This window comes from Choloepus didactylus, chromosome 6 (assembly GCF_015220235.1).
Source record: "Choloepus didactylus isolate mChoDid1 chromosome 6, mChoDid1.pri, whole genome shotgun sequence".
Lineage (NCBI taxonomy): Eukaryota > Metazoa > Chordata > Mammalia > Pilosa > Megalonychidae > Choloepus > Choloepus didactylus.
This window is the reverse complement of record NC_051312.1, coordinates 108,549,102-108,571,440: the sequence shown is the minus strand read 5'-3', so window position 1 is coordinate 108,571,440 and position 22,339 is coordinate 108,549,102. Positions and strand designations below refer to the sequence as shown.

The 22,339-nt window shown below is 42.5% G+C and overlaps 1 protein-coding gene across 2 annotated transcripts in view; it reads right to left on the bottom strand.

The window, feature by feature from the left end:
* Window positions 1-22,339, bottom strand: part of FAT3 (FAT atypical cadherin 3) — a 652,719-nt gene that overhangs the window by 5,709 nt on the left and 624,671 nt on the right. For both annotated transcript variants that reach the window (XM_037841083.1, XM_037841084.1), the window contains exons 23-27: window positions 9,534-9,687; window positions 6,896-7,548; window positions 3,275-3,388; window positions 1,113-1,172; window positions 438-473 (exon numbers count right to left, since the gene is read on the bottom strand). In XM_037841083.1, the coding sequence (XP_037697011.1) occupies window positions 438-473; window positions 1,113-1,172; window positions 3,275-3,388; window positions 6,896-7,548; window positions 9,534-9,687 (1,017 nt within the window). The remainder of the gene's footprint in view (window positions 1-437; window positions 474-1,112; window positions 1,173-3,274; window positions 3,389-6,895; window positions 7,549-9,533; window positions 9,688-22,339) is intronic.

Here is a 22,339-nt window from a genome sequence, read left to right as displayed (position 1 = left end):
AGGCGATGGCAACTCGGAAAGATGGTGCTTGGTTGCTGCAGAGCTGCACGCTTAGCCATGCCATGAGGGATGACCTACAGGGGCATGCTGAGGAAACAGTTTTCTCCCTCCCCCCCGCTCCTGCTTCCTATCTGTGCATGGGCTGCAGAGCAGAGCTGGCAGCATGCTTGCAGGGGGATATGCACCCGTGGACTGTGGGCCACAGAATGCAGGGAGATGTGCAGGCAAATGGGTCAGCCACACACAGGGGACGAGGCTGGGGGAAGAAGGCTGGTGGGGTTCCACCTCCAATACTGAGCAGACCACACGCCTGGAACATGCAAAATTCAGATCAAATTAAACTCAGAAAGGATGGTGGAAAAGGAAAAGGGTAAGAACAAACTCAGCAAATCAAAATGCATAAATAAAATGATATGCTGGGGTCTGGGCAGAGTCACCTCGGTTGTAGTTCTGTCCTTGGTCCATGACAGACACTGTTTAAATACAAAGTGAAAAGTAAAACTGACAACCAAAGCCACATGAGGAGGGATAAACAGAACATTTTAGATGACTAAAACAAAACAATACAAAACAAAAAACATGCAAAAATATGCTCCCAAAGGCCTACAGACTATGATTAATTTTAGCCTTTTACATTTCTCCCTATTGTTATTTAGGAAATAGATAAATTCCATCAATACCAGGCCCTAATCTCATTATGTTATTAATAAAATTTACCTGATTGAAATAATCCCTAATATTATAACTTTGAATGATATCTTACATGTTCCCAGCACATAGTAGGTGCTCAATGAATACATGTTGAATGTCAGAATGAATTTAGTATTAATCTAGATTCCAACTAATTGGGTGCTCTTCTCTTAGAAGGGATTTTATAAAACGAGTACCCCACATATTTTAAACAAATATGAACTAGATGTTTTTTTCCTCAAAACTGTAAAATTTAGTCCAATCCATAAACATCTAGCATGTCATCTGAAACCACCTGTTTATTGCCCCCTCTGTAGCCAACTGATTAGAATCACCCCTAGTCCAAATTAACAAGGAATCTAAATTTCCCCAAGGATAACTTTTTACACAAAGAAATGCTATGGAAGAAGAAAAGTAAATACCTTCATTTTCTATAGTGTCAACTACATTGTTGACAAGCTGAATGACAGTCACTATGGATGCTTGAGGTCAGGAAAAGCAGAGGGAGGGGGAGGACAGCTTCAGGTTAGTCATGTATTTTTAAACCATACAGTTAATGTCTTTAAACTACAACATCAACAACAAAGGCACAGCATGCAAACACCCGAGAGCCCCGTGACCCATCCCTTAGGCAGTGCTTCAGCGGATCCTAGTATCTAAGGGATCATGGGGGATTCCTGGAACGGAAGGGAAAAAACGGCAGGAGATCTGGGGCCGTCCCCTGAAAGGCATGACTGGCAGGGCTGGCTGGGCCATAAATTCTCACCGGATGGCCCAGTGAAATCAATTTCAGGTGGCAACGGCTCATCTAGCTCAGGCTGATTTCCCATCAGCAACTCCCAAAGGCTCCCGGGGATAATTATTGGTTGGTCACTCATGCTGCTCTGAACCCTTGTCAAAATGACAAGGATGGAACATAACTTCTGTAGGACTGATGGCCTCATACTTACCAATAGCCTAGAAAGACCCAAGGCCCAGCTTCTGCCACGCCTGCCCCTGAGTCCAGGTGAGGACAGAAGCCAGCATTTGGCCTTTCAAGCATTTAGAATCCGGGAAGGGGATTTCTGTGGTCTCTATGGGTTGCTTTAGCACCTGATAACAGCAGCTTGAAGAGAAGTGGTCAGGCATAAAACCAATGGGTTGAAAATTCCTAACCCCACCTGTTTTAGTTGGGACCAACCCCGCGAATGTTCAGCATGAGAGGCCACACGTGTGACCTTATGAGCACAAACAGCAGAGACTGGGAGAATGGTCAACCAGGCATCATTACGGGAGCTGGATCCTGGAATTGGAAACTATATGTTCTCAGTTGCTTCTTCATAAAATGTAAACCAGAAACAGCTTTTCTTCTGGCTGGGGGTGAGGAAAGGAGTCTGCACAAAGGCAAACAGATCTGGAGGTTTGCAATTACCCTAATTTAGAGAATGGCTGGAGGAAATCCACTGCCGTATGGTTTGTTATCCCAGCAGTCAGATACTAATGTCCCTGCTCTATTCAGGAACACAAGGTATTAGGGAAGGAGGTGGGAGAGATTTGAGGCAGGGATGTGTAAAGGCAAAATATTTTACTTTCATGATTGCTTCTCTGAACTCAGAGCTCAATTGTTCCTATATTTACTTCTACTTTCAATCCTGTATGTTGTTTTAAATTTTGTATTTCCCATGCCCAGCATAGGGTTCTGCACACAACAGGAACTCAGCAAGGGTTTATGGACTGACTAATCCCATACATTAATAAATAGGTAATATTTTCCAATTGCTGATATATGGAAAGATGAGTTAAGGTATAGACTGGAGTAAGGCTGCCTGTCTCTGTGGATGACTATTTTAAATTATTCTTGGGTCACCACCAAATGGTGAGCTCTCACTATTGTACGACCATTTCTGCTCCCCTCCCCTGCCCTGGGGAGACCAATACATCCTCTAAAGCTGGTTCCTAAGCTCAGGAAACCCAATTCATCATTAGCACCCTTTCTGTATAAAGAGGTTCACAAGAGATAGAGGTAGCAGCTTTGGAGTGTCAACAAAGTCCAGAACCACAATGAATTGCCTGCAGCATTTTAGGTGTATGTGCATTTTTCTAAGGAGCTGATTCATAGCTTTTAATAGATTCTCGAAAGGACCATGACTCCAAATGATTATAAGGGGGATTCAGTTGAATGAAGATGCCACTGGCACCATGGGAAGGAGTTCTTGCCTCTGAAGTCATTTCTAATCATGAGGAGGTTGGACGCACAATGAAGAGGGACGAGATCATCAGTAACACTGACGGTGAAGTGCACAGACTGCTTGAGAGTATCCTTTGGCATGAGGTAGTGTCTTCATGAACCAAATTAGAGGACTCACTCCTGAAGGGCCAGGGGAATTTTATCAATCCCTGACGCAGATGCCGGGGCCTGCTCGCAGCTGCAGCTCAACAGGCGCTCCTTAGCAGTGACACCCCAATAATGGAGTCAGCCCCAAAGCTGGAGAGCATGCTCAAAGGCCCCATGAAATGGAGCTGGTCACATCTCCTTCCTCCCACCACAGTCTGCCAGCACAGGAAGCAGGACCACCCGCATGGAGCAAATCTGACGACTTCTTACCATTGTCATCGCCAGAATCCGACTGGAAGGAGCTGAGGGACTGAACTTCAGAGTTGCTGCCTTTATTACTCCCTGCAAAGCAGGTCACCTCTCCCATGTCATCGACCCCTTTGTCTTCGTGGGCAGCCAAAGAAAAGAGAAAGCAGAAATGACCCAGGTTACTCTGTGCGTATTTCCAGCCCTACTCCTCCAGAGTTCACTTCTCAGGGCTGTCTCATTTTCTTGGAGAAAATAATTTAGCTCCACAATAGAAAATTGATTGTGCCATGGGGCAAAGTTCTGTCAATCAAGTGATTTACATTATGGATTCAAAACCCTTAACCCATGGTAAATGAGCTTCCAAATAGCTGACAGCAGAAAGTAGCTGTTGCCTTCTCAAAGTGAAGTGACTAAGTGAAGAGTGAAACGCGGATGAAATGGCTGGATTGCTCTTTGCCATTCAGAGTTAATTTAAATCATTTACATGAACCGACAGTGGTGTCAACACCAGGTTAAATGAGATTACTTTAAAAATAAGGATATAAATATTTTAAGGCAAGAATGCTGTTATATTTTTCCAAACGCCCATCTCTGGGGAGTGATGGAGTTCTCAGTCTTGCCTTCTAGAGGGCAGCGTCGTATTATTTTAGGAATAACCATATTCTGTGCCCTGCGTCTGGTGAGGGGGCAGTCAGTGGTATGCATGTGCTCTTGAACCACACATTGCTTCCCTCTTTGCCGGCCTTGCCACCCCCACCCGCAGCATGGCTACTTTCTTATTTGATGGACTAAAGGAAGCAATAAAAACAGCTCATATCTTGAAGTTGTCAAGTGAAAAATGATTAGTCACTCAGAGACAGTCGTGCCAGTTAACTCTGCCTTGCTTAACAAAGAAGGAAATGTATTCAATAAAAACCCAACAATACTTTGGGGGGAAATCTGAGTTTTGGTCTGAGGTGGATTCACGAAATAAAGCTGTCACATTACAAAGCAGGTGTGAAAATGATCGCCAGGAAAAGCTTCAAATCATCATATAACGTGATGGTACAAAGAGACGCCAGCTTGTAAATAAGGAAAAGAGTTGTTCTTGGCTGCAGAGATCACTGCTTCTTCACAAAGGGTGGCATTGCTGGCAGGCACCGTGGCTCTGCATCTGCGGTTGATGCTGAAGCCACAGCAAAACGATGAGGTGGATAAACAAATGATAGCAGTGGAGAGAGATGCTGGGGAGAAATTCACTGCCCAGAGCCATGCAGCAGAAAATAAGACGACATGCCTCAGAAAAGCACAAGGTGTGCATGAGGCTTAGCACCAAACACAAGGAAAGAAATGACAAATGGTGCACCCCGGTCCAGGCATAAAGCTCCTCTCTCCAACTCCTGTATTTATTCCAGTCCCACCCCCACTCCCCTGTTTTTTTCATTGCTAGATTTTTTTTTTAAGAGCCTTTTTATTAGCTAGCAGTTTGGCAATACTGTAGTGAAGTCTATTTCTACAGATAATTTAGGACGGAATATATTTATGGTTAAAATCCAAGGGCAACTATTTAAAATATACATGTATGCATAGAAAGACAGAACCAGCAGATAGCACTGTTGGGGCAGAACAAAAAGAGAAAGAAAGAAATTGTGGGCTCTCCTGCCTTAAAAAATCTTCTCCCTCTGCTCTCCTTCCTTCATGCTAAACCTCCCAAGAGCTGGTAAGAAGCTGGGCTTTGGTGTCCAATGTTGGGATTTGATCCCTGGTTCCTCCTCTTACTAGTCAGGTGACCTTGGGCAAGAGAGTTAACCCATGCAAGCCACAGTTTCCTGGCCTGAGAAATTATGAGCTGGTAATGGTGCCACCACGTGGGGGAGCTGTGAGGATTTAAGGAGATGATCCAGCACCGAACGGGCGCACCCCTGCTGCCTCTGCCCTCTCACCAAATCTCTTTGTCCTTAAACCCTGCAATCTGCCTCGATGAGTCCACTGAAATCCTCCTGGGATCACTAAGAATCGTCTAGGCATCAAATTCAATTTTGTTTTTAGCCTGCGTCCTCCTTGGCAGTTTTATAGTACTTGACACTGATGACCACCTTGACACCCTCTCTTCCCTTGGCTTCTGTATAGTGGCCCTGTTCATTTTTCTTCCTATTTTTGTTGGCAAGTGTCTGTCCCTCTTCCTGGCCTCTTCCCTTCCACCCACCTCCTATATGCAGCCATTCTCCAGAGTTCTTTTGGAGGTCCAGTTTTATCATTCTCTCTGGTCTTGCTCCCTCCTGAGCTTACCCTCCTAGAGATTTAACCATTCTCCATGCAGATATTGTCCAAACCTTCATCTCCAGCCTTGACCTCTCTCCTGAACAACAGAGCTGGACACATCCCTGGGTAACCCCTCATGCCTCCTAATCAAGCTACATCATGCATCTGGAATGTTCTCTTCTATACTTTTCCCACAGAAATCTTACTCATGCTTTAAAAAGGCACCGGTAGGAATGCCCCTTCCTCCATGAAGATGCACTTTATCTCCTCAGCTATAGGTGTTCTCTAGCTCCATTTGAAACCTGCCTCCCCTCACCCTCCACTCCAGCATACACCATCATAACCACAGCCTTCAGAAACTCCTGCTGCCCAGGGTATTGCTGGAATTTAAAGTCATTTGGTCTGATGAAAAGTCACAGGTTACAACAGAGTTTGCCTTAGTCTCATCCCGACTGATGTTAGGGCAGGGAAAACAATCAGCATCTCTCACTTAGTTGTTCACAGAGGCCACCTAACTGCTCTCTTTGCTTCCTTCCCTCTGGTCCTATTCAATCTCTTCTCCACAGATCAGCCAGAGCCATTTAAAAAAGTGTAAATCAGATCATGCTATTCACCTGCTTAAAAACCTGCAGTGGTGTTGCTCCGAAAATGCATCTACTCTCCCCTGGTGCTTGCTAAGCCCAATTACATGAACCTCCTCTGTGAGCTTCAATAAGCCAAGCTCTTTCCTACCCCAGGGCCTCTGCACTTGCAGTTCTTCCCTGTGCCCAGAATACTGCTGTGTGAGGCCAAAAGGAAAGGGAAACACCCACCATTTGGCCTGGACCATTTTTCCAACCTTGTGGTTCACACTCTTGTCTCACGACCTGGCCTTCTGGCCAAACAGAACCACTTGGTTTTCCTCTGATCATGGGGGTCCCTCTAGGTGGAAAGTCCCCCTCTCCCCAGCCCCTTTAATCATCAATGCCCTCTTCAAATGCCCCTCTGCTCCCTCAAGTCTTCACTCAAAGGCTAGACATACTTTCTTCTCCTGCCTTCTGAGCACACTTTGTGTACACCACATAGGACTATGCTGACTATACTGCTTGTGTTACTGCCCCATGGTGAGCTACTGCAAGGACAGCATAGGTTTCTGGATCCAAGTACTGAATGTTCTTCCTAGCTGTGTGGCCTTGGGCACCTTACGTTTCCCTCTCTGAGCCTCCTTTGCACATGGAGATGAGAACCAGAGCAACTTTTCACGACTAGTGTGAAAATTAAATGACGGAACACGTCATGGCAAGTACTCCATCGATGCCGGTTCTCTGTCCCTTCCCTTAATTTCCGTCTGGGGTGCCTGGCCCGTGGCAGGTTCCCAGTAACCGCTTGGGGTATAAACATATTGCACCACTTAAGACTCACTTTCAGTCCCTGCGTCCCAGCCATTCTTCCGGATGGAATCGCAGTCCGAGCGGCAGGGCGACACGGCGGGGAGGTTGGGGGCCACACTGCACACGACCACACCCCGCCTGGCTGTCAGGATGCCGGGTGACTCGGGGTGAAACGTGGTCATCTCCTGGTGCTCGCCCCCCAGCCCGTCCACGATCTTGTCCAGGTTGCTTCTGGAATCGCTCTGGAAGCACGGGGTGTAGGCCATGGGGCGCACGGGCACCTGCGGGGGCCCCACCTCCTGGTAGACGTTGCGCGCGTCGCCGCCGCGCAGGGTCCGGAAGGGCATGCCGTTGCTCTTGTTGAGCAGCGCGGCCGTGGCGGGGTCCTGCACCAGCGTGATGTTGTTGCGGGAGTAGTTCTTGCGGAAGACCTTCTTGCGGAAGACGATGAAGAGGACGATCAAGATGAAGATGACTAAGAGGACGCCGGCGATGCCGATGAGCTCCTCCTTCCCCACGTAGGAGTGGCCGGCCTGGATGTCGGGCACCACCACGGGGCGCATCCCGCAGTGCTGACCCACGTAGCCGGGGGTGCAGTTGCAGAGGAAGGAGCCGAACACGTTGACGCAGGAGCCGCCGTTCTTGCACTCCTCTCGCTCGCACTCGTTGATGTCCTCCTCACACCTTCAGCGACAAAATACACACAAGCCCCATCCCGGACATCAGGACCTGCAGGCTCAGGCCTGTACACTGGAACTAGATAACTGACAAAAGGAGATAAAGCACCTAAAGCGGGCAATTGAAGCATGACAAAAATGGTGCAGGGGTGGGGAGGTAGAGGGTGCGGGTGGGGAGAGAGGGCACAATTTAGGCATTTTGGTGCCTACTCATGGCTCTGGGTCATCATCATGAGTGAAATCTTTCTCTCAACCCAGTCTCTCCCAGTTATTCTGACCCTACCTGGGGCGAGGGAAGGGAAGAGACTGTGCTGGGGGAGGAAATAAAGAGAAGAAAGAGAAATAATAACGATGTTACCGAACCATTGGGGCCAAATGCGTTGCAGAATTTAAAGTTTTGCAATTTTAGAAGGGGCCTGCAGTGCATATATCCTATATTCTTGCATAGTATATTAACCCCCACCCCACCCCACCCCCTCCCATACAAGCACTGGTGCTGGCATAGGACCCCATAATCAAATATACCAGTGTTTCCACAGTGGAACATATGGACAGTCACACTAAATAAGAGAAATCAAAACTAGAAATAGCCTCAGAGCACTTTTGCCCAGGTTCTTCCACCAAATTAGTTTGCCACTAACTTTCCCCAAACCGTTTTAGTTCTCAGAGCTTTTGGAATTGTAAAACTGCAAATTAAGAGTTGTGAACCTATAAAGGCATTAAAGAGTTTCCAGAGAGGAAAAAGTCTGGTTTTGACATTCTCCTCTAATGTTACTGTAATTTTTAGTACCTCTGGGAAGCTGGGGGGAGGGGAGGAGACAGGGAGTAGGTGGGTGGGTGGAGGTTACATATCTGCATATCTTTCTGATTCCAGGCTTAATGTTAAAAGCTAATGCTAATACAGATCATCAGGAAAAAACTACTAAAGCATTCTAATGAAAAATAATTAAATCGATTTTAAAGCAATCCATGCCTTATTAATACTTGTTTTGAGAATAATTCTAAGGCAAACATTAAAGTCTTATTCTTTCTTAGTTTAACACTATTTGAGAACATCTCTCTCTACTTCACCAGTTATTCTGATAGGTTCATTTAGAAGGTCAGATCACTTAACATTTTGGTAATCTACCTTTGAAAATGGAATCAAATATCCTAATTTGAACAAATTGAGGCCAGCTCAGTAGGAAATTAGTCAGAATCACAGAGTGTTTAAAAATAAATGTAGCTTTATTACTTTAAATTATATCCAGCGACTCAAAGTTGGCTAAGTATTTCCCAGTAAAGTCCTTGGGAAATTTGCTCTAATGAACATATAAGACTGATCTGTAATTAGAATATCACTTGCTTGAGATCATATATGTGTGTGTGTGTGTGTGTGTGTGTCTGTGTGTGTATACACACTCCTAAAATGATCAAGGATGGTTGGAAGTGGCATTTTATTAAGAATTTAAAACATTCCTTTTCCACCTGGGTAACACTTTAATTTTCCTCATTTCTTGGGGGAAAAAAGATTGCAAAGAACGGTAAAGTTTAGTTTCTCAGAATGATCATAAAACCCCAGTAGAGTCCAGTTAATGGGTTCTAGGGAAGTGGGTAGTATGCCTGCCTCAAAATTATACTGGAAAATATTAAGTGGTATAGATGACTTTCTTTAAAGGAATACTTTCCCTAATTATAGAATACATAGTAATTATACAAAAATTTGACAATATAGAGAAGTATAGAGGAAAAGTATAAAGTAACTACTCATACCCCCACTACCCATTTTAGTCACTTGCAAGTACTCTTTGTATATTGAAGATAGTAACCTTTTGCCTGTCAAATTAGTGATAAATTTTATCCCAAAGGAGTGATTTACCATTGGCACCATGCTACCTCCTTTCCTGGACCCCTCTACTAGCCCCTGTGCCCGTCCTCCTTAGCTGAAAACTGGTTTGTTTTCTTAGCAACAGAAAGCAGTCTGGAGAAAAGCCAGTTGCACAGCTCACTTACGTGACTCCAGTGAGTCCATCTTTACAACTGCAGATGAATGTGTTTCCTATCGGGTCACAGGATCCTCCATTCTGGCAGGGGTTGGGGAAGCAGGCTGTGATCTGGGATTCACAGTTTCTCCCGGTGAACTGTGAGAGACAGGTACACTGATAACCTGGGGAAACAGAGGACCTCATGAGCCATGGACAGCCCAAATTCCAAAGATAATTCCAAAGATGGTCAGCAATTTTGTTATTTTGAACTTGGAACAAACACATCTTGCCACAAAAATAACAAGTAACCATTTGGCTCCACCACTAGTCCACAAAATTCACCTAATTAGCCACATACATGCCTGCTAGTGAGAATGGCAACCAGAGCCTGAGAAACAAATTCCAAGTGCTGAGACCAAGATGGGGAGGGAGGTGCTTTCCCTACAATACTACTAGAGAGGAAGGCAGGAAGTTTCCGGAAAGGAGTGGTTTACCATTGGCACCATGCTACCTCCTTTCCTGGACCCCTCTCCTAGCCCCTGTGCCCGTCCTCCTTAGCTGAGATCTGGAACCCCCACCCACAGAGGAGGTGAGGGGAGGGTGATAAGATGAGGATGTCTGTCAACTCAGAGGACCCTCAGATTGACATATGCACAGTGTAATGGAAGAAGCCCAGCTGTCACCCAGCTCTCTTATTCAGATCCTGGTTTTCACATCTTTTTCCCTTTCTCTACTCATGAACCCACCATGTGGACACAGGCTTCAACAACACTGTGAAGATTATTAAGTGTTACACTAGGTAAGATTCTATGAGGAAATAGCTAGCATTATCTTTCAGAGAGAGAAGGGGTGAATAATCAGTAAGGATTTTATTTTCCCCCTTAAAAAAAAACAACTTAAGACTTGCTTTTTTACTAAAGGTATGCATCTGTATAGTAAAGAGTAAGTTCTACAGGGTTTACTTTGTATAGCAGCAGAATTCCCTCCCATTCACACATCATCAGAGGTGGCCTGGAAAGCCTTTTCGTATTTTGGTATTTACTTCCATGGTATTTTGCTACTTTGTGATTATTCTAGTTCTAGGCAAGACCTACTGGCTTTCCATTATAGAGTAGAATTTAGCTGTCTTTTATTTCCATGCTTTGGTTCTCCATTACATAAGGACACTTCTGAAGCCCCCTACATCTCCAAATATTGTGATAATTTAATTTTGGTTAAATCAATCATCAGTGTTGACATTGTAACTAACAATGAAACACTATTTACACCTGCGCCATGTGAGCTATTATTTTTGTTTCCATGCACAACTTTTTGTTTTCCCTGGGGTTCATAACTGCCTTGTGTTTTCACTTGCTTATTTACAATGTGCTTATTGTGAGTTCAAGTCCAAACTCTTCAATAACTAGACCTCTACATGTTTGGCTGCATCCTCATCCTATATTTTCATAACCTGAGGAAGGCTGTTCTGAGGCCTTCTGACTGGTTCCACTCTGAACGGCTGGTCACTCACTCTGCTTTGCTGAATGCCTTCCCCACTCTTCATTGGTGGATTTTTGTATTTCTTGTATCCCATGCCTTCCTATTTCCTGGTTTACCCTCCCATTTTGTTGAAACACATTCTACAGTAGCTTACTGAGAATGGGTTTAAGGGAGATAAATTTTGTGAGAACTTGCATAACTGAGCATGACTTTATTGTATACTTATACCTCTTTGATAGTTTGTGTAAGGAATTTGAGGTGTGGGGGGGCAAACATTCCTTTCATGTTGCTTCTGAGAAATTTCAAGTCATTTTGGCTCTTGACATTTTGTGTGACCTGTTTTTTAATTCTCTCCAACAGCTTGGAGGATCTTCTCTTTGCTCCCAATTTTCTGAAATCTTATGGACAAATGGGTCTATTTCATCCAGTACTGGGTACTCAGTAGGACCTTTTAATATGGAAATACTTGTCCTTAAACTGGGAAAATTTCTTAATTTCATTATTGATTTCCATTTCTTTGTTCTTTCTGTTCTTTATGGGACTTTTATTGTTTGGATCTTGGACCTTCCTGTACTTTTCTTATCGTTTCTCTTATATTACATCTCTGTGGGTTTTTGCTTCAGTCTCTGAAAGGGTTCCTCATTTTTATCTGTTGAAACTTTTAATGAATTTTTCATTTATGTTCTCATTTTCCAAAAACCCTTTTTTGTTCACTGAGTTTTTTTTTTTTTTTTTAAATATATAACATCCTGTTCCTGTTTTGTGGTTACAATATCTTCTTTCTATCTCCTGGAGGATATTAATAATACTTTTTTGCCTACAAGTTGCCTCCAAGGTATTTTTCCCAGTTTGTTTTGGTCCCTAGCTTTCAAATTAGTGGGTTTCCTTACTTGTCTGGTAACCTTTGCTTATCATCTCACAGTTAAGTGTGGGACACTGGAAAACAGAATTCTAATGGGAAGCTCAGAGCACCTGACTAGGGTTATCACCTCTGCTCTGTGTCAGCACCTTTGGGTTGGTCAATTTCCCTAAAAATGACTCTACTTACTGCCCACCAGAGGGAGAGTTTAGGCCTGGTTTCTAACATTTGGGGGGCTAGGTGGTAGTTGAGGAGGGGTAGTTGTGGGGTCTCAGCATCCAATGAGCATATATTTACTTAAACCTCCTGTTTAGTGCAGGGCCATGTCCTCTCCAGTCCTAAGACCCTCCATTTCACCATCTCCAGAGACAAAGTCCCCCAGCTTTGCCAAGGCAGCGGGAAGTAGGTGCCGGGCCCTGCAGAGGGAAGCTGGGAAGCTGGAGATGTAACTACCACTTAAACAGCCTTTCCACCAATTCTTCTTCTTTTAAGCACTTCTCCCCATCATATCCCATTCAAAAGTGATGGGTGTTTCCAATTCCTGAGTCTTCTGGAGATTTAGCTCTCAGATTTTCCCTATACCATTTGGAAGTCAGGTTTCTCAGAGCTTCTATTATCTTGTATGTTCCTTACTACCTGTCCATCTGTCTTCCACCTCCAGACTTGTGTCGGTGTTGTCTCCTTTCTAATTCTCCTCATTTCTATGAGTTTATGACAACATTTTAGTGGGGCTGGGACATGACACTGCCATCATTACCCTGAAGTGATCAATGAAACTCTCTTTATTCCTAAGATCTTTTGTAAATACTATGAAGAACAATCCTCATTTTCACTCCAAGGGCTCTTGGCTAGTCTGTGTTCCCTGAGTGGTTAATGACTGATGTTGGGATTTTATGGATTTATTTCTATACGTATAAGATAGTTAAAAATCTATAGGTTGAAATCATGTATGCTCTCATGGACATTTTACCTACTCCACACTACAGATAACTCCCGTGAACAGGACATCACAATTGTGCACGTGTGCTCATAGATTCAGAGAGGGAAAACTTCATCTTTAGGAAATGGGTGTGGGAAGGAGAGAAATCTTTATATTCCCAAGAGGAGGGAAACATGCAGCACAGCCTCCCGGGCACCAGGAAGCACAGAGGGTCAGAGGCTGAGGCTCAGAGAGAGACACACACTCATAGGAACAAAAGGCTCTTAAATGAAACGCTGGAGAACTCATAAGAAAAGACCACTGTTCATGCAAACTATGCCCAAAGAAGCCAGTCTGAAGCCTGTGGATGGGTGCAGTCATCTAAGGTAAAAGTGCTTTGAACTATGCTGACTTCCCCCACCCCCCCAATTTGGAAGTTGTTCACCTGATGGAATTGGGGTTGCTGAAAACACTTGGGATCAGGAAAAATGCTTCTTTGTGTCACCTGGGTGGCCCATCACCAGGATGGCTTGTCATTTAGACAACTACATTACAGGGCTCTGGAAAGCACAGCATTTTGAGGAGGAAGGAGGGAAGTCATGTGGGCAAACTCAGGTAAAACTTCTCCCTCTCCAGCTCCTATTCTGCAAGCCCCTTAAAATTGTATCAGAAACAGCTGGGGGTGGGGTGGGACTAGAAATAAGGGACTTTTGAATCACTATCATAGAAATGGATTCTAAGTATGGTCATGGGACTGATTTCTTATCTGATTGCAGAGAAGTGATTTGATGTTGCTGTGCCATGGAAAATCAGAATTTAAAATGAGACACTACTTCTAGCGCACTATTTTACTCACACACATTTCGGTTTGCATTTTGTCACTTTCATTATCTTTTATGGGATATCTAGTGCTGCTTGATGCAGCAGTCTGCTTGACTGATTAACCTATTCATACTGCCTTAGTGCCTTAGTAACTAGCAGCAGTGTGCTGGAGCCAGCTTATACAGGGTCATGAGAAATGACTGTAAAATATTCAGGTATTGGGCAAGCCAGTTATCAAGCTACTGGTAGCCTGACATTCGGCCATGGGGAGTATTTATGCCACAGAAATTGGCAAATACTACAAATCAGGGCTTTTATTTTTAGAGAGCTGTTTTACCAGCACACCATTGGAATAGGGACTGTAATAGGCACTAGGAATACAAAGACAGAAAAACAATCTACAAGCACACAGGCAACTAAAAAACTGCAATCATAGTAGGTTCAGAGTGAATGGGAACATAGAGTAGGGGCATGTACCCAGGTTGGGGCAGATTGTGTCGGATTCAGGGCAAGCAGCTCTGTTCTTGCCAGCTTGAAAGAGAACTTGCAAAACTTGAAGTTTGATGATGATCATAATGATGATGATGGTGATGATAGCTAACACTTATGTGACATTTATTATGTCCAAGAACAGTTCTCAAAAAAAAAAAAAAAGCCTATCATTATTCCCACTTTACAGATAAGGAAACTGAGGCACAGAGCAGTTGATATGCTTATTCATGGTCACAGAGATGGTACGGGTTTGAACCCAGGCTGTCTGGCTGCATTTTTAATAATCTTTCTTCATTATATTCCCTATTTGGATTCCCCTGTTTATCAGAAGGAGAAGCAAACTATTTAGGATCTGCTCTCATGATCTCAAATCCATGGGGCACAGGAAGATTTTTAAAAGAACTTCTAAGAGAAGTTCTTGCTCTCAGAACTTCAAATTTGGATGGTTTTTCATGTTAACATGGTGAAAGGGAAAAGCAACTGGATCAAAAATAAAAACTTAGTGGTTAGATTAGCTTTTTTTTTTTTTTTGCTTTAATTTTTGTTTTTAAGTAGAAGAAGTGTGATAGCTATTTTTCAGCCTCTGTGAAAGAAGTCTGGTTATCAAAATTAACTTGCTTTCACAAAACGTTATTTATTATCTCATCATCCTGTACTGGACCCTATTATTAATAATTAATATATTATCAATAAGGCTGTCATAATGATACTAAAAGATCTAAGGGTTTAATGATTTAAAATAACTTTCAGTGATTCTATGAAGGAAAAAGAAGAGACCCCTAGCATCTCAACTCTGTGGGGTGTGGGAGAGGTTATGCAGCTTGTTCAAGGCCATACAGCTAGTGAGTGATTCAATTTGAATTTGAACCCAAGCTTTCTGATACTCAAATCTTTCTATGACTGTTATTGGCAACAGAAGTGAGCCAGAACACATTACTTCTAGGAATGAGAGAATGGCTCTTAGTTACTCTTGATGGGCATCTAGGGAGTGGGTGACATCAGGAGAGATGGACAACATCAGATATCCCTTCTGGGAACCAGTCATTAAATAATAAAAATAATAAAATAATAACATTTCTGCTATTCCCAAGCATTACCATATGTTGACATAAAATACAAATAAGGGGAATATAGAGGCATTATTTGTCTACAAATAATATTTAACACTTCTGTAAATATAAAAGAAAAATAAAATTTAGGGAATAATCCCAACGTCTTATAAAAGCAGATTTTTTTTTTTCTGGAGAAGGGGAGAATGTCAAATAAGGAAATCATTAACAAGAACAACAACAGCTTAGTCTGTACTAGGAAAAATGCTAAGACCTTTTAATGCATTATCTCATTTAATTTATGAGAACAATCCTATGCTGTAAATACTATTATTAAAAATGAGGGAATTGAGGCTTAAATAAGATGATTCGCCCAAGGCTACACCACCATTAAGGGGCAGATACCACTTTCTATCAGTTTCCAGATTTTTAAAAGACAATTGTCCTACTAGCATTTGATACTTATGTAAAAAAGAAGTCATAGCTTCCATCTCCTTAAATCCTGGCATATCAGAAGTCTAGTGTTAATGCTTGCTTCAAAGCTGTGCCTTTGTTTAAAATCCTTCCAGTTAAAGCAGATGCAGATGGTTCTGAAATCTGCACTCAGATGGACAAAACATGCCCCCTTCTTTCCCTGCTCAAAGAACACTGCAAAACCTATTAAATTCAAAAATAGAAGTGGTATAAGCAATTATATAGTGAATTCGGGCTGTGCTGGCAGATAATCAAGATCATTCCTAACTCCCTTGACTTATTTGTAGTTTTCTGTCCTGATGATTCATCCAGGTAATGGCCTCAGCCCTCTGCTCTACTCACTGGTGGAGGTGAATATCATCCTGATAGGGTTTGGATGCCTTGATAAGGAAACATCTGCCTGCTGCACTAAAGGTGGAAAAAATGACAAATGTGCAACTAGTGCTTGGGACCTGAAGCCAGCATCAGCCACTGTTTGCTGAATTATGGATTTCATTTAGAAACTGTAAAGACTTAGGTGACTGGAGGAGGCAGCTGTGATGTGGGGGAGGCCCTGGATATGAGTTTGAGTCCTGGCTGTACACCCCCCACCCCCCACCCAGGTGTGATCACAGCCAGCTGCTTGACCTCCAGGAACCTCTCTTTTAATCTGATCATTGAGATTCACTAATACTCACTTCATTGGGATAACAGGTTTCTGGATTCATAAACCACAATGCAGCATACAAACATTAGGTGCATTATTGTTATAATTTTATTGTAATGACTACAGATCTGAAATAAGCTTTGTCTCTGTTGCTCATAAACCATAAAACCGAAAGGCATGAGAGTTTTTATTCTGACTTTTAGGCTGGATATTGGGAAATAGTCAAACCTCTGGTCTATGAGGCTCTCAATTAGTGTGAGAAGCCTGTTGGCGACATTATCATGTGACATTCGACTCACAAGTAGAAGAGCTCAGGTACAGATCATGGCCTCCATCATTACTTTGCTATTTCAACTATTAGTCACTGACTTTTTTCTTTCCTCAAACCCAAATCAGGGTACATGCAGCTGCTTTATAAAACCTGTAAAATAAAACCTTTTGAAAGTAAGACCTGTAACTATCCCCAGTAATGTTAGCTGGCTCATATTTCATATATTGTCTTTTGGGTTGAGCTTCTGATATCTTGAGGATATGGAAATATTTCATGTGTTGCCAACATTAGGTGCATAGTGGATTCTCAACTCCTACATGTTTCTTTGTGTCTGCACATAATTTGACTGTTTTAGAGTTTTGAGTTTTTCCATTAGTTACCTATATTATTAGTACTGTTACCATGATATTTTCCCAAGGGAAAAAATTGATTTATTTAGTGTTTGGAAGAAAGGTGCCCAGAAAACTAATTTTTTTTTTCACAAGCTTCAAAGCTCAGCCAAGTTATATTTATAATATATTCACTGGCAGCCCAGCTTCTCCCTTCTCTGTTTGTCTGTGCTCAGTGGGCTGAGCACATATCCTGGTTCATCATCCTTAAGTCAGCTGTGAGAGGAGAGGGCCACACATGTGTACCCCATGGGTTACCCGGATAGCAATGGTCCCCAGAATAAAACAGAGTGGTAGGCACAAAGCAGGCACTTAAGAGTTTGATGAATTTATCTAGACCCTTACAGGTTAGGTACACAAAATACCCAGCAAAGCAGAGCCCAAAGTGACATGGGGAGCTTCCATGCTGAAAACATTTCTAAGCGGAACTATTTGCAACATCCAGGAACCTGTTGTTTCATGAAATTTGATAGGCAGAATGCCCACAATTGTTTAGAGGGGGGCCCAGGGTTACCCAAACCTCTTGAGTGTTTTGGAAACCAAGTTCAAGCTTTATACTAAAGCAATTTTTTTTAAAAAAAAGCAAGCTATATATCTGATATTCAATTCCAGAATGTTTTATGTCTGCTTATCTGTCCTGGAATTCACTGAGTCACATTCCTGTAAATACTGACTTCATTGGGATTCTCAAATATCAGTGGTTCTCAAACCTGGGGGTGCAAAGAACCATCCAGGAGGCTTATTAAAAATAGAGATGCCTGGATTCCACCCTTGTAGAGTCTTGAAGTCTGTATATTTCAGTCCATTTTTTTCTTCAAATTTTCACTGAGCAATATTCTTCACAGCAATCTCAAGAATTTACGAATATGATTCAGTGACCTAGCAGAAAGTTCTTCTGATGTGGATATCAAATGATAGAGGCAAGTAATAAGAGTCTCTCTCCTTTCTCCTTAAAAATCAAGAGACCTAATTATACCAAGGGCTCATTTTAACAAGGTCCTCAGGTGATGCTGATGCACATCAGTTCTAGAAAATCACTATATAAAATATGAGAAAACAAAAAGCAACTAGAGATCAGGCACTGGTGAAAATGGCAGAGCGAGACACCTTAGAACTCTGTACCCCCCACAGAAGCTTTGAACAACCTGCCTGAACTGGCAGAAACATCCTTCTCGAAGCTCCAGGGAATGGTTAAAGGACTGCAGTAACAGGGTAAGCACCAAATCAAGAAAAGGCTACTTAAAAGTGGTAGGATCTCGTGCTGCCCTAGCTGGCCCCTCCCCGATCCCATCAGTTCAGTGCAGAGCCCCTATGCTGCCAGTGTGGATCTCTGTTCCAGATACTGGGGGGGAGCAGAGTAAACCTCATGCACATGCTGGGAGCTTGTATCTGGGATGATCTGTCTAGTGGTGGCCTGAGGGACTCACTGTCCCAGAACTTGCCCTGTGTGGAGAAAGCAGTGCATCAAGCTCTCCTACAGAATGCTGTGGGAGAACAGTCAAGTTGTACTGTCTGGTGCAAGGGATTCCTGGCTATGGGACATCTCGTGCATAGCCTGGGACCATGAGAAATCTGTTTCCTAGGGAAGAAGGGGGTATCTGGAACTGTGTAAATGGGGGACTTCCTAGTAACATACACATATGCCCAAGACAAGATGTATGTGTAGAAAGGGCCAGAACCCTATGGTTTGGCCTGGAGCTGGTCTCTAAACTCATTGTATGGACAAGCCCTGAAGGAGAGCACATGCACAGGTCAATCTGCAATGAATGGGAAAGGTGTTTTCTTTTTCTTCCTCCCTCCCTCTCTCCCTCCCTTCCTTTATTCTTTTTTTTGTTAGCTCCTGTCATTCAAAGAAAGCTCTGCCATAAAACTAGCTGGATACAAGCATAAGGAACAGATGTTCCTGAGTCTAAATTCTACTGACAACATATTAAAATATCAAAATGTCCAGGTTTCAACACAAGGTTACAAAATATAAAAGAAACAGAAGCAATGGCCCAGACAAAGAAGGAGGCTAAAGAATGAGAAACCATCAGTGAGTAGGACCAGACCTGGGACATTCCAAAGAGTTTTAAAAATGCTCCTAAATATGCTCAAATTGCTAATGGAAAACCTGGACAAAGAACTAAGTGAAATCAGGAAAAGGACAGATGAACACAAAAAGAATATCAATGGAGAGGTGGAAATTATGAAAAGGAAACAGAGCTGAAGACCACCATAGTAACAGAAATTAAAAATTCCTTAGAGGGGTTCAACAGCAGATTGGAGTTGGCAGAAGAAAGAATAAAGAGAACTTGAAGACAATTCAAATCATTCAGTTTGAGAATGAAGAAAAGTGAACAGAGTCTGAGAAACCTGTGAGACAACATCAAGTGTACCAATATACAGATTGAGGGAGTCCTAGAAGATGGAGAGAGAAAGGGGCACAGAGAATATTCAGAGAAATGATGGCTGAAAACTTCCAAAATTTAAAGAAAGACATGAATATACACATCTAAGACACTCAACAAACCCCATAGAGGATAAACCCAAATAGACCCATGCTACAGCCTATTTTAATCAAACTGTCAATTGCCAAAGATAAAGAAAGAATTCTGAAAGCTGCAAGAGAGATGCAACGTCACATACAAGGGAGCTTGAATATGATGAAATGCCGATTTCTCATTGGAAACTATGTAGGGAAGAACACAGTGGGATGACATATTTAAAGTGCTGAAAAGCAAAAAAACTGCAATCCAAGAGTTCTGTATCTGGTAAAACTGTATATCAAAAATGAAGGAGAGATTAAGACATTTCCAGATAAACAAAAGCTGAGGGAGTTTGTCACTACTAGACTGGCCCTGTAAGAGATGCTAAAGAGAATTCTGCAGGTTGAATGGAAAGGACAATAGAAAATAGATCAAAGCCACATGAAAAAAAGATCCTGGTGAGGGTAACAACATGGGTAAATATAAATGCCAGTATTACTGTATTTTTGGTTTGTAACTCCACTTTTTACTTCCTTAAGGATCTAAAAGACAAATGCATAAACCATAATGATAAATCAGTGGTTTGGACTCATAATATATAAACATGTAATTTGTGACAAGGACGATCTAAGGGGGTGGGGGGCGAGCAGAGGGGTGTAGGAACATAGTTTGTGTATGTTACTGAAGTTAAACAAATGAGACTGTTACAGATTTAGATGTTAATTTTAAGCCCTAGGGTAACTGCAAGGAAAATATCCAAGAATATGAAAGCTCATGAAGACAAAAAGAATACACATTGCCAGGGATGGGGGGCAGGGGAAATAGGAAGTAACACATAAGGGGTATAGGGTTTCTGTTTGGGAAGATGGGAGTGTTTTAGTAATGGAAGGTGGGGATGGTATCACAATATTGTGAATGTAACTAAGGCCACTGAATGGTATCCTTGGGAGTGGCTGAGATGGGAAAATTTATGTTGTATTTATGTTCCCACAGGTAAAAAAAAGAGCAACCAAGGAGACAATAACAATTAAATGCAATATATGATCCTAGATGGAACCAGCAAGGGAAGAGAAAAGACTCAAAGCATTTCTAACACCTCTGGTGATGCTGCTGCTGTGAGTACCTGGAACACACTTTGAATAATAAGGGTTAGCAGCACAGGCTGGGGAATCCACAAACCTTGGTCAAATCCTGGCTTTACTACTTTACTAATTGGGCTAATTATATAACTTCTCTGGCCCATTTATTTATCTGTGAAATGGGTGGTGGGTAGCAGGAAATAGTACTGATACCAGAGGATTGTTGCAAGAATTAAAGGGCCCAGTGAATAAGCCCTTGCAAGGTAAATGCTTACCACAATACCAAGCACACAGTATGTGTCTAACAAATGGTAGCTTTTGCCATAAATTAAAAATTTATCAGTGTTCACAGCAGCAATAATCACAATAGCCAAAAGGCAGAAACAACCCAGTGTGGTATAGCCATACAATGGGCTATTATTTGGCCGTCAATAGGAATGGCAATCTAATACATGCTACACCATAGATGGATCCTGATGATGTTGAGTGAAATGAGCCAGACACAAAAGGACCAATTATGATCCCACTTGTATTAAATATCTACAATAAGCAAATCCATGGAGACAAAGAACATTAAAGATTATCAGTTACCAAGTGGAGAGGGGAATGGGAATTATTGCTTAATGGGTGCAGAGTTTCTGTTTGGCGTGATGAAAAAGTTCTGGCAATGGACGATGATGATGCTAACACAACATTGTGAATGTAATTAATAACCACTGAACTGCACACTTGCAAATGGTTAAAATGGGAAATTTTGTGTTTTTATATACATATATATATTACCACAATAAAAATGACAAAGATAAACAAAAAAAACACATAGAAAAAAATACCCAATTTTAATTTGAGGAGTTAGGCTACTAGTTGCATACAAAGCTGTCTGAATGACTATTTCTGGCCTGGTGACTGCCTGGCTGCATTGCTTCACCAAATTACAGCTTAGCCTCAACTATGCTTTCCCTTAATGGGCTTACGTGAAGCAGGATAAGGCACAGGCATGGAAGACTGAGCACTCGCTGTTCAACCGTGGAAGATCACTGGGCTCCTCCCTGCCTACTGGCTCTGGAAATGTAGGGGTCACAGTGGGACCAGGCCATTTCTTCTCCATAGTGGTTGCTATTTCCAGTTCATGTTTATGGAATACATATAATTTTAAGTCTCTACCACAAGAGAGCCTTCCCTCTGTGGTTGACTTACAGAGTCATATTTACACTCTTATTACAAGTCAGCATTCTGGGCTCTAACTCCCCTGGGTTCCCGTGGCTTGCTCCTGGGACAGCCTGAGTGATAACACTGGTCAAACTCGCTGACCACGTAATTCCCAGCTAGCAGACACCGCCTCCCCGGTCTTCGTGCCAAGGGCTTGATTGGTTTTGGTGGTGGTTGAGGCAGAATCCTCTGAAAGAAAATGCTTCTTACTGTGGGTTGCCTGCTGAAGGACTCTGTTCTGGAACAATGTGCTGGGATAGCCATAGTTTGATAGTGGAGTCTGTCATTAGGAAAGCCATTTTTCAGTGGTTAAGGGGATGATTATGTTAAAATATGTATCTTGTAATTTTGAAACAAGACATAGCACAGGGTCCAAACACCAGTAAGATGATCAATTAACTTTTAAAATCAGCATTCTCATGTGCATGGAATCACATTTTAAGCACCTCACTCTACTTTATCTAGCCCAAATTTTCTGTTTGAATCCTTCATGCATCGTAGCTTTTGATCTGGGGATGTAAGACTATCTTCCCCTGTGATTAGCTTCTTGAGCCTCCCTGCCTGCCAGAGGAAATTCTTGAAGGCGTGAATATACTTTCGCTAAAGACTCAATCTTATTCTTTTTAAACTGCCACTCAAAACTAAGTGATTTTTCCTTTAAGTAAACTTATAATTAGC